General features: G+C 38.2%; 1 protein-coding gene across 1 annotated transcript; it reads right to left on the bottom strand.

Moving 5' to 3' along the window:
• Positions 1-9,867: 9,867 nt before the first annotated feature.
• On the bottom strand, positions 9,868-11,250 carry LOC138875109 (uncharacterized). Its single transcript, XM_070153930.1, has 3 exons — positions 10,597-11,250; positions 10,274-10,464; positions 9,868-10,168 (listed from the first exon to the last, which is right to left on the bottom strand). Exons 1-3 carry the CDS (start codon positions 11,248-11,250, stop codon positions 9,868-9,870), a joined length of 1,146 nt encoding a protein of 381 aa, XP_070010031.1.
• Between the last annotated feature and the right edge of the window lie 2,329 nt (positions 11,251-13,579).

The raw sequence follows: 13,579 nt of genomic DNA, 5'->3' as shown, positions 1-13,579 counted from the left end.
ATGGATATTGACTTCTACATTGATTTTGCTCCAGGCACTCAACCCATTTCTATTCCGCCGTATCATATGGCCCCGCCTGAGTTGAAAGAATTAAAGGAGTGGTTGCAAGACTTTCTTGATAAAGGTTTCATTAGACCTAGTGTTTCACCTTGGGGTGTGCCGGTGTTGTTTGTTAAGAAGAAGGACAGATTGATGAGAATGTGTATAGATTACTGGTAGTTGAACAAGGTTACAATTAAGAATAAGTATCCATTGCCGAGGATTGACAATTTGTTCGATCAGCTTTAGGGTGCCAAGGTATTTTCGAAGATTGACTTGAGATCTGGCTACCATCAGTTGAGGATTAGGGCATCTGATGTCCCTAAGACAGCTTTCCGCACTCGGTACGGGCATTATAAGTTCTTGGTGATATTATTCGGGTTGACAAATGCCCCAGTACCTTTTATGGATTTGATGAACCGAGTGTTCAGGCCTTACTTGGATTCGTTCGTGATAGTCTTCATTGATGATATTTTGATCTATTCCTGCAGCCAGGAGGAGCATGAGCAGCACCTGAGAGTGGTTCTTCAGACTTTGAGGGATAGTCATTTGTATGCTATGTTTTCGAAGTGCGAGTTCTGGTTGAGTTCAGTTGCATTCCTGGCTCATGTTATATCAGCAGAGGGTATTCAGGTTGATCCGAAGAAGATAGAGGCAGTCAAGAACTGGCCTAGACCAGCATCAGCTACAAAGATCCGGAGTTTCTTGGGATTGGCAGGCTACTATCATCGGTTTGTGGAGGGGTTTTTATCTATTGCAGCCCCGATGACCAGGTTGACCCAGAAGGGTGCCTAGTTTAGGTGAAATTGAAACTGTTGAGTTCCTAATAAGTACTACGAATGCCTAAGTTGTTGATTCTCTGTGTTGGGCAAGAATTATGATTATTCTCTTGGAAATTAATTATGGTTGAGTATTGGAGCTAGTTGAGGTTTCTTTTGTGAAGTTAAATGTCGGAACAAGTTTGGTTATAGTTGATTCCCTTGTCGGGACGTATTTACTTATACTGTCGATTCCCTTGCCGGGATAGTGTTGTTTTCTTATTGTTCCCTTGTTGGGACTCTTTTGTGATTGATGTGGTATTGTATTTTGGGATTGGGTTGCACTCCATAACAATATTATATTTTAATCGGGTTGCACGCCACAACAATATTATATTTGGATCGGGTTGCACGCCGTAACAATATTATATTTGGATCGGGTTGCATGCCGCAACAGTGATAAATGATATGGATCGGGTTGCATGATGCAACAATGTTTTTATGATTTGGGAAGGGTTGCGCGCCGCAACAATAAAGAAGAAAAGTGGTTATTGTTTTTTCACAGTTTCCTTATTCTTTCTGTTGCGAGTTTTAAATTGTTCTTTATGCTTTCCTCCTGAGTTACTGATAGTAAATTATATTCCCTCGTAGCATGTTCCCCCTCCATCCTTAACTGTATATTTCTGCTCTTGTTTTTCCGTTGTCTAAGATATAACTACACAGGTTTATTTGGTAGTCTGGTCCTAACCTCGTCACTACTTCGCCGGGGTTAGGCTAGGCACTTACTAGCACATGAGGTCGGTTGTGCTGATACTACACTTTGCACTGTGTGCAGATCCCGAAGCAGCAACATTCGGACCTTAGCTTGGGTGGCTACCTTCAGTCTAGTCAGAGATCCCGAGGTAGTCTTGCAGGCATCCGCAGGCCCTGGAGTCTCCCTCTATCCCTTCATCCTGTTTCATTTGCATATTTCAGAAACAGTGTATTATCTATTTTTCAGACCTTGTTTGTAATAATTCTAGACTGTCTGTGAAGCATGACACCAGTTCTGGGTAGATTTTGTTTAAGAATCATGTTGGAACTATTTAGATGGCTTAATTATTTCTTCCGCTTGTTTTAAATTTCTACTGTTTATAACTTTTGTTTCACACTTGTTAAAGAATTAAAATGAGAAAAAGATAATTTATGCAAATGGTCGGCTTACCTAGCATCACTAGTAGGCACCATCACGACTCCCGAGGGTGGAAAATCCGGGTCGTGACAAGAATCTTGGAAAATTCTATCCAAGAAGTGATGAAGGTAATTTTCTGTGTTATTCATTAAATAGCAGATCTTTTAGAGTCTATAATAAATGCACATTCTGCGTGGAAGAATCTATACATGTTATATTTGATGAAAATAACTCTTCGGCCGAGAAAGGAATTACTACAGGTGATGAAGATCAAGCTCAAGAAATTCAAGAGACAAACAAATCTCAAAAGTCGACTAATGGATCTGATGTTGTGATAGAGTTAACTAATGAAACCAGCAACAATCCACTAGAACCTCCGAAGGAGTCAACTACTCATATAGTTCGTCCCTATGAATGGAGAAGTGAACCCGAATATCCTTAAAAATTCATCATAGGAGATCCAAGCGAAGGAATGAAAACCAGAAGAGCTCTCAAGAAGAAAGAAAACATAGCACTAATCTCTCAGATTGAGCCAAAGAAAATAGAGGAAGCTCTGAAAGACTCAAGTTGGATGCAAGCAATGCAGGAAGAGCTAGATCAATTCAACAAAAATTAAGTATGGAAATTGATACCCAAACCTGAAAGTGTTCCTGTAATTGGAACAAAATGGGTCTTCAGAAATAAACTGAATGAGGATGGAAAAGTTGTAAGAAACCAAGCCAGATTAGTTGGTCAAGGATATTCACAACAAGAAGGAGTCGACTATGATGAAACTTTTTCCCCAGCAGCTTGACTGGAATCTATACGAATTCTTCTAGTATATGCATCCTTTAAGGGATTCAGGCTATTTCAGATGGATGTTAAAAGTGCCTTTTTGAATGGTTTCATTGAAAAGGAAGTATACGTGAAACAACCTCCTCGGTTTGTTGATTCAAAGTTTCCCTATCATGTGTATAAGCTAACCAAAGCGTTGTATGGACTGAAGCAAGCTCCACGAGCATGGTATGAATGACTAAGTTTATTTATTATTGATCATGGTTTTACAAGAGGTAAAGTAGACACTAATCTGTTTATTAAAAGATCATCAGAAGGTAATCTCATTATTCAAATTTATGTTGATGATATTATATTTGGTAGTGCTAATCCTCTTATGTGCAAGGAATTCTCAAATCTTATGCGAAGTAAGTTTTAAATGAGCATGATGGGATAGTTAATGTTTTTCCTTGGACTTCAATTCCAACAATCTGAAGAAGGAATGTTCATATGTCAGACCAAATATACAAAGGAGTTGATCAAAAAATTAGGCATTAGCAATGCTAAAGCTATTGTCACACTAATGAATCCTTCAACAAGTCTAGACAAAGACGAACATGGAATTTCTATTGATGAAACTAAGTATCGTGGAATGTTTGGCTCACTTCTTTATCTAACTTCTAGTCGACTGGATATTATGTTTAGTGTCTGTAAATGTGCCAAGTTTTAGTCAGCTCCTAATGAATATCATCTTACTGCAGTAAAAAGAATTATTCGATATATCATTGGAACTGTCTCTCATAGACTATGGTATCCTCAACTAACATGTTTAAATTAGAAGTTTTTTTAGATGCTGATCTTGCAGGTGATAAGGAAGACAGTAAAAGCACATGTGGAACATGTCAATTACTTGGCAAAGCATTGATATCTTGGAACAATAAAAAATAAGTATCAGTTGCACTATCCACTACTGAAGCTGAATAGATCGCTATTGGACAATGCTGTGCACAATTATTATGGATGTTTTATCAACTTGGTGACTATGAATTATCGTTAAGCCTATACCAATTTTCTGTGATAATTCTAGTGCTATATGTCTCTCTAAAAATCCTGTGCATCATTCGAGGGCAAAGCATACAGACATCAAGCATCATTTTATTAGAAATCATGTTCTTAAAGGAAACACAGAAATATTTTTTGTTGAAACAACTGATCAATTAGCGGATATTGTTACTAACCTTCATTAGAAGAAAGATTTCGCTCTTTAACAGAATTACTTGGCATTATTTGCATTAATAGTTAATATTAGGACCTATGTGCTATTATTTTGTTTTGTATGCCTAATGTTCTATATCTTTTCTTAATCATTAATTGCGCCTCCAATTTCCCTCTCTTTCCTCTCTTTTCACATTAGTTGCAAAGTTCAAAGAAGGAAAGCCAATCATTACGACCTATCAACTGACGCCTTTTCCTTTTCTGTACTCAACCGTCAGAAACCCTCTTTTTAATGCTGAAACTTCTTTTCAATATCCATCATCCCTATCGCCTAAAAACCCTTCATAGAAGCTTTGCCCAAATACCAAAAACTCTTCAATGGCCAAACACCCAAAAAATCACTCTGCTTCCACTAGGAAGAGTACTCGCTCTAGAGAAAACCCCCCTTTTAAGCCCCTTGAACAGGTAGACCTAGGGTCCGATCATTCTGAAGGTTTTTCCTCTTCCCATGCTGATTTTTCTTATCATTCTCACACCTTAGGAGAAAAAGTCTTGGGAAAACGACCTATGGAAGAACCCCCTGGTTCCTTCACTTCAAAGAAGTCAAAGATAGATCTTTCTAGTTCCCTATAGTTAGACCTAAATTTCTAGGATTCTCCAAATAGGGACTTTTTCATCGCCCTGAAAGACAAGCCTATTGCTCGTGGGAGGGTAGTCGACCTTGATGACATGAAAGCCCTAAATTGTATGGTAAAAGATCTTTTCATCTATTAAGTGGTCAAATTTCTTTTTTGTTCCTCCGCCTAAATTCTATGAACCTCTAGTGAGAATGTTTTATGCAAATCTTTGCTCTAGTAAGTCTGATAAGTTGTTTAGTGTTAGGAAAGCGTACTGTTCTTGCTTGTGCCATGTTTGATTCAATTTTTCAGTGTAAGTGTTCTGGTTTCCCTATGTTTTTCAATAATTCCTGGCCCGATGATTTTGAAATTTCCTTTGATCAAGCTAAAAGGTGTATTGCTGAGTGTCCATCTGAATCTCTCCCAAAATAGTTAGGCTCTAGTGATGTTTGCTTCGAAACTCGAGTTCTGGACCACATTGTTGCAACCACTCTGCTTCCTCATATTGGCTCCTTCTCTCAAAGAGACACCTTTCTGGGCTATTACCTTGTGACTAAACTCAAAATCAAGCTGTCCTCCTGGGTCATTAATTTTATGATTGAAAGTGTAGATGATACCACTAGTCTACCATATGGTATTGTCATCACTCACATCCTCGAAGCTCACAATATTTTCATATTTGCATATCCATTTATCTCTATTTCAAAATCTTACAACTCCAGAGCTTTTACGAGTATGGGTTATGTGTGTGTGAAGGGCTCATGGGTGAAGAAACAAGAAGAAGAAGTCAAGCATTCTCAAATAGATTCCAAACCTAAACCTTCTGCTTCCCATCCTAGCCATAATGATCATGACCTTGCTGAAAAGCTTAGTGCCATTGATAATCAGCTCTCTGCAATCAAAGATCTTCTCACTGTCACTCAGTCCACTGTTAGTGCCATTCATGCTATCTCCAAAGAAATAGGGTCTGATGTTTCCAAGATAAGAGTTGTGGTTCTCAGAATAAGGGAAAACGCTGTCAAGACATTCAAGGAGGTTTATGATAGGCTTGATGGAATGAGTATTTCAGCCAATGTCAGCTTTGATAGACTGAAGGAAGCGATCTGCAATACTCTTACCTATTTTCTGCACCGTTAATGTGGAAGTTTAAGACAATTTTTTTGTTGTTCTGTATTTGGTGTGAAAAATCAGTCGGTGGATAATTTTTTTGTTTGTTGTTTTCTTTTGTTTCGCTATAATTTTGCCAGCACATCTTGCTATAAAATTTGTTTTCGTATATCATCTGTTTTTCTATTCCCTCTTTGTAGATGTCAAAAAGGGGGAGAAATGATATATGTATTTGCACAAGTACATACAAGGATAAGTCGACTGAAGGGTAAGTAAGCTTGGCATTTTTTGAGGGAGAGTCATAGATCCTACAGAAGAAGTCGACTACATGATCCTCAACAACCATAACCAGAAAAAGTCAACTACTCTCATTGAGGGGGAGTAAAATACAGGGAAGTCAATTGATGTTTATACATATATATTATTTTGTCATTATCAAAAAGGGGGAGATTGTTAGATTTGATTTTAATGATGAAAATAATATATCTGTTTTTGTATATGAACTCATGGATAGCATTCAAGATTGAAGTAATCAATCAGAGAAGATCAAGGAACTCATAGATGACATACAAGATTGAAGGAATCAATCAGAGAAAATCAAGGAAAGCAACAAAAATTAAAGAATCATTGATACTGAAGGAATCAATTAAGGGTAGACTGAAGGAATCAAATTGTTGCTCCCAAACACACACGCAAGTATATGTGGTCGATAAGTAATATAATGATAAGTTAAGTGTCGAACCCACAGAAACTTGTCTAAACTACTCACTAAATCGCTAAAATTGTTATTCAATCCAGCTAAAATCAAAGTCCAATAATATAATTATATTATACTACAATTCTAAATAATAACTAAATTATCAAGTAACGAGTTGATTGTTGTGTATTTAGTAGAGATAAGTATTCCAGGGTTGTAATCGATTCACCATTCGTATTGTGTTCTAATTAACTCTCCCTTCATATAATTCACTCATGGTTGCTAATTAATCAATAAATTCTCTCATAGCCTTCTCCCGAAGTACTACTCACCTATTCTCAATAGATTAACGCCTATATTCCTATGAAATCAATCTATTAAGAACGCATTAAGACCACGATATTTAATTAAGCACGGTGACTAGGTATATTCCTATCCTAACCACAAATCCGCTCCCCCTAAGGGTTAAGATCACGCTCTCTTCAAATTCTTCTCTAATCTAAACACGGCTTTACCAAGCATAGCATAGATAGTAAATAAAACCTAACTGTTGGCCAGACAATTAAGCAATTAAACATAGAATTGAAGAAACAACCATATATTGGTGAATTATAATCAAGGTCAAGCTAATATCAAACAACAATATTCATGGCTAAATCGCAACCCCAGAACAATGAGTGTTTAGCCACTCATGATGCAATCAAACAATTACATAAGTTTTGATTAATTGAAAAATACTAGAAAGGATGAAGAATTCTGAGATGTTCTTGCTCCTTAATGTTTCTTGTGTGTATTTTTGCTCCAAAGTGCGTCTCCCCCTCCAAAATTAGTCTTAGTCTTCCTTTTATACGTGTTGGATAGGTCTAGGGCCGAATAAATCGTGTCCCGGGAAAAATAGGACACAATCCGCGTCAACGGCGCCCAGCCCGGTGCCAGTGCATACTGTTTTCAATGCCACAGGTGGTGCCAGGCACTGCCTGTGGTGCCCAAATGGCTTCTTTTTCCGATTTTGTTCGTTTTAGCTCAAATCTTGCACGTTTTGCCCCTACTTGCTCCCGAATCATTTCTACAAGTAAAAACACTTCAAATTAATATAAATCATAGCATTTAACATCCCAAATTCACGAAACAAGAGTAAAATATGAGGCAATATACATAGAAATATATATACTTTAAGCTAAACATCAACACCCCACACTTAGACTCTTGCTCGTCCTCGAGCAATTGGACAATCTAATAAACCCCCAACTACGTATAAAGTTCAATCATAGAGGAGCACCTTAACTTTTAACCACACATTATACCCTTGACTACGATCAATGTCTGCACACAAGCATGAACACACAAAAATTCGCATTCTTCCCGTTTAAGCATACCCAAGTATAATATTTCAATTCAATAATTTCCAATAACCTATTTGTCACCACCCAACCTCAAAAGTCAACTTGCAACCACCAAGCACCCTCAATTCATGCACTTACCCAACAAGAAAGTTTACAACATTACCAATCATTCATGAGATCATGTGCCCTCACCAACAAACAAAAGAGTGAATATAGACTAGTCCACACATTCAAATATGCTTTTGAACATAATTTAAGGACATCACACAATTGAACCAAATTCAGTCACTCTCACAAAGAGTTCATATGCATCCCGTGGTCGTACCATAAGCTTGCTCGTAGTGTATATCTCTACTAATTTAAGCTCGCCAAATCTAGGATCAATTAGGACTTTTAGGTTGTAATGTAGGCTAAGGGACGGGTATGATACATTTAGAAATAGTGACTAACCCTCCTAAGAACTTTAATACACTACATTTACAATTCGAGCACATACTCTTCTCAACCAAATCACTTGCCATATACAACATAGCCCTCTTTTCAATTAAGCACTTCTCTATTTTTCACTAGCACAAATCAATAAGAATTGGAGGTGTTTATTTTTCTACATACTTTCACTATCATTTCTTCTTTTTTTTTCAATTTTTCTTTTCCTTTTCTCCTCTTTTTTTTTCTTTTCTTCACACACTCCATACATTAAAGTTCATCGACTAGTGACCTTTGATTTCAACTTTAGTGCACCAACGGGCCCTTCCATGGTTCCACTCAAAAGATACTCCCCAATTTCTAACCTTACTTCTTTTAGCGCCTAAGTGCCTTAGGAGGTGAAGGTTCAATCAATATCAAATTAAGAACAATATGGGGGTATGGCTTGTAATGTGGGTGCCAAAAGAAAGGTCTACAGGCTCAAAAGGGCTAGCAACGGAAACTTTTATTTTTATGTGACAAGCACATCCATGATCAAGCAAGAAAATGCCTACGTCATCTCCTAGATTATCACAAATTACAATTTTGCTTCAATTAACACACGAGGCAAGTTCTAGACTACACACGATAGCATACAAAATCACAAATTCTCACACACACGTTGCACATGACTCAATTAAGATGGTTTTGTTCAACTCTAAAGTCAAGCAAGCACACATAATTGATAAATTTAAGCAATATTGCACTATGTGGCATATGAGTCAAACAACTAAAAAAGGGCGTCACAAAATAGGCTATTTATTTTACTTAGGCTTCACAATTCAAACCAAATACACTGAAAAATAGAATGCATGTCATAGCCTAATATGCCAACATCAACCATGTCAATGAGTATCTTATAGCGACTTAGTTTCTTCCTAAACTACTCCTAAAAAAAATAAAGTACTCGATTCGAGCTACACCCTTGGAAAAGAACTGGCGCCCAAAGAAAAACCAAGGGATACTACCTAACTATCCTAAAAAATGAAAAATCTTTTTGGTGGTTTTAATCAGACTTTTTCCCTCAAGGAAATTGTCCAAAAGATCCATCGTCGGAAAAAATCTGAACTTTTTCTAATTTTTTTTCAATTTTCATTTTTATTTATTTATTTTATTTTTTAACCTAGACTATGTCTTCTACGAGTTCTAAAAGAAAAAATAAAAAAAATTGTTTTATACAATTACACTTCAGAAAGTAGTTTCCCTACTCCACACTTATATTATGCATAGTCCTCGATGCATGATCATAGAAACAAATATTAAAACAAGGGTGAGAAATACTCCTTGAGGCCCTCTCAGGCTTAGCTCGGACATGATCCTCAATATTAAGGGTCGGGACGACCCACACTTAGGCTCAAAAATGCTCATTAGCTTCAACTTTGGGTACTCAGACTTCCCCTACTCTGCAAAACAAAAACAACACAAAACTTGACACTAAAAAAATAATCAATAAATAAAAGATATACAGGTTGGGTTGCCTCCCAACAAGCGCCTTATTTATAGTCGCGGCACGACTCTGCTACTCTGCTCAGGTTGGGCGCTTTCTCTTCTTCTTTCTCCCATGAAGTCTAGCCTTTTTTCACGCTCTCGGAAGGTCTCCTCTTTCATCTCTGGCTCTTTTCTCAATCATCTTTACACGCTCAGCTGGAAACACCACCTCCTCTAACTCAGTTGTCCCATCTGGATCACTATAATTCACATGCTAACTCTGCTCTATTCCTTTCAATTCGACCACAGGAATCATGCACAAGTCCTCATAATGCTTAGGGAGCTTAAGTGCCTTGTACATATTAAAAGTGACCTCCTCATCGTCAACTCTCATTTTTAACTTCCCTGCCCTCACATCAATAATTGACCTACGAGTAGCTAAGAATGGTCGCCCCAAAATAATGGGCACTTCCTCATCTGCCCCGTAATCAAGAACAATAAAATCAACAGGAAGAATAAACTTTCCCACTCGAACTAACACATCCTCAATAATTCCTTCTGGCATGACTAGTGACCTATCTACTAACTATAAAGTGATTATAGTAGGTCTAAGCACCCCCAATCCGAGTTGCTTGAACAAAGAGGATGACATCAAATTTATACTAGCCCCTAAATCACACAGGGCTCTACCAACTTCTTGTTTTCCAAGAGACAAAGGAATTATGAAACTCTCAGGATCCTTTAACTTAGGAGGAAGTTTACTCTGAACTCTGGCACTGCACTCTTCAGTAAGTGCACCTGTTTCGAACTCTGCATGTCTTCTTTTGTTTGACACAATATCTCTGAGATACCATGCATACTTAGGCACTTCCTGCAAAATTTCCACCAAAGGCAAATTCACTCTCACTTGGCTCAAAATATCTAGGAATTTCTTGTACGTAGCATCATCTTTTTGCTTCTACAGTGTTTGTGGAAATGGAGGGGGTGCCCTAGTCCCATTTACTGGCTCGGGTCCTTTATCATCTTTCTCATTCCCCTCAACTGGCTTGGGAACTAATTCTCCTTCAGGATGAGCTGTATTCTTCTTTTTCTTTGGAGCTTCTTCTAATGCTCTTCCATTTCTCAAGGTAACCGCATTAACTTGAGCTTTAGGATTGGGCTCTGTATCACTAGGAAGAGCCCGTATTGGTCTGGTATTTTGGGCTCTGGCTAGTTGGCCCACGTGGTGCTCTAAATTTCTCAGTGTTGCGGCTTGAGCCTGCTGATCAACCATTATTTTCTGATTGAAAGTTTGTTGATCTGCTATTAATTTCTGATTGAGGGCTTGCTGGTCGGACATCAATTTCTTCATCATCTCCTCAAGGCTAGCTTGTTGTTCAGCCTGAGGTGGTCTGGATTGTTGTTGAGGTTCTTGAGGCCGGTATTGATTCTGATTGCCTTGATTTCCACCCCAAGAGAAGTTTGGGTGATTCCTCCAGTTGGGATTGTATGTGTCCCCATAATGATTTTTTTGGCCTCGATTTTCATTACCCACAAAATATACAGACTCTAGATTTGTTGGGCATAGATTGCTCATGTGACCCTCTCCACATACTTCACGAAATATTTGAACTTGTTGCACTGGCTGGGCTTGTTGCTTATTAATGATCATGGTCATCTGATTGACTTGGTTGATCAGCGTAGAGACCTGTGCTGACAATGCTGAGATAACATCTAAGTCAAGAACCCTAGTGATTTTTGTACCATGTTCCTACCCATCTCTTCTTGCCAATTCGGATTGCTTTTGGAGAATTCGTTCAATAATGCATAAATTTCATCGAAGCTTTTCTCCAATACTTGACCTCCAGTGCAGCATTATCACGACCCAGATCCCGGTCGTGATGGCGCCCAGCACACTACTAGGCAAGCCCGACCATTATTCAGCACTTAACCCAATTTATCAAAAATAGCGGAAAGAAATATCAATTAAGCAAGATTAAAGTACTGAAGATTTTAACAAAATACACAATATAATCTCACTAGGACCCAGTGTCACGAATCTGAGCCTCTAGAATACTGAATATCATCCTAATACACGGTATATCCAAAGTCCGATAATGCGGAAATAAAGAGATAGGATAGGAGGGAGAAGATCAATGGCTGCGAACGCCGTGCAGCTACCTCGATACTCCCAGAGGCTGGATCTGCTGATCAACTGGATCTACTGAGCCTGAGACTGCCCTGGATCTGCACACAAGGTGCAGGGAGTAAAGTGAGTACTCCGACCCAGTGAGTAATAAAAGTAACTACAGTCCGAAGATAAGAAAATCCAGTAAATACACAAAGTAAGCTACAATCCGAATATACAACAACATATGGAACTGAGCAGCTAAACACCAGTATAAATACAAATACATGAATGCAATGCAATGCATATGATGGTACATTCCAGTACCCACTGCGGCGTGCAGCCCGAGCCATCCATATTTATTTATCGTCGACGGCGCTCACTGGGGGTGTGTACAGACTCCGGAGGGGCTCCTACAGCCCAAGCGCAATATCTTGGTCAGTCATTGTTACCTGACCGGTCAGCCATTGTTACCTGACCAATTTATATCATACAGTGCCATTGTTACCACTGTTCAAGTATATCATCCAGTGTCATTGTTACCACTATTTCAAGTATATCACACAGTGTCATTGTTACCACTGTTTCAAGTATATCACACAGTGTCATTGTTACCACTGTTTCAAGTCACTTTATAATCAGTCCAGAAAATAATATAATAAGCCCCTTGGGCATTTACAAAACAGAAGTTCCCAGCCCGGAATACATTTAAAAATATCATTTAAGTTTTCAACACTTAGAATTATGGCTGAGTTTGCAAAACAGCATTTAAAACCTTGGACTGAAATTAAATGATATGCAAATCATGCTAAGCAGTAATATCAATCCTCGAAGGATTTTACAAATCGGCACAAGGCCCCAAACATGGCATCAAGCCCAGTAATATCAATAAAGTGTGTGTATCAATCACCAGTATAGTATAAACATCACACGGGATGGACCAAGTCACAATCCCCAATAGTATCTGACCCCGCACTCACCATGGAGTGCGTGTCACGCCTCAATATAGCGTTACGATGTGAAAGTCCGGGGTTTCAAACCCTCAGAATAGCATTTACATCTATTACTCAACTCTAACCGGTCGTAGACTAGTCCGCAATGCCCTTTCCTCTTAAATCGACCTCTTCACGCGTCGAATCTAGTCAAAACCACAACGAATACGTTACAATAGGCTAAGGGAATATAACCCAATCGAAAAGACTCGAAAAATGTCGAAAATCCCGAAATTAGCAAAACCCGAGCCCCGGGCCCATGTCTCGAAATTCAGAAATTTTTACATCAATACGACCCTTATCTCGCCACGAGTCTATACATACCAAATTCATAAAAATCGGAGTTCATTTGACCCCTCAAATCACCATTTAATTCTCTTAAGTTTCAAGCCCTAAACCACCATTTTTGTCCATAAATTACTTGAGTTTTCAGCTCTAATCCATGTATTTAACTTGGAAATAAGTAGAAACAACTCACCTTTGATGCTTGATGAAATCCCCCTTGAAATTCTCTCCAAAATAATCCAAGCCAAATGAAAGAAATGAAAGAAATAAGCCAAATCCGTGTTTAAAAGAATCTGTCCGTGCTTCGTCGAGTTGTACCTTGCTCTTGTGCTATACAAGTTGTACATCCTATTAAAATTGTTCCTTGTCGGACACCTTCTGTTTAAACACCCATAACGTCTTGTATAAATATCCAAATGACAAACGGTTTGAATATTTAGAAACTAGACTCAAAGATATTTAATTTGATAGGTTGTACACCATATAACTCTTTATATATCCCGAGATATGAGCTTCTAAATCGGATCCATGAAATCAGAAAATTTCTGGAGAAACTGCTCCACCAGTCATCTTTAATCAATCATAACATTCTCTACAAATGT

The sequence above is a fragment of the Nicotiana sylvestris genome, chromosome 8, assembly GCF_000393655.2.
Source record: "Nicotiana sylvestris chromosome 8, ASM39365v2, whole genome shotgun sequence".
Lineage (NCBI taxonomy): Eukaryota > Viridiplantae > Streptophyta > Magnoliopsida > Solanales > Solanaceae > Nicotiana > Nicotiana sylvestris.
The sequence above is the reverse complement of the archived record's forward strand: the minus strand, read 5'-3'. Positions and strand labels throughout refer to the sequence as shown.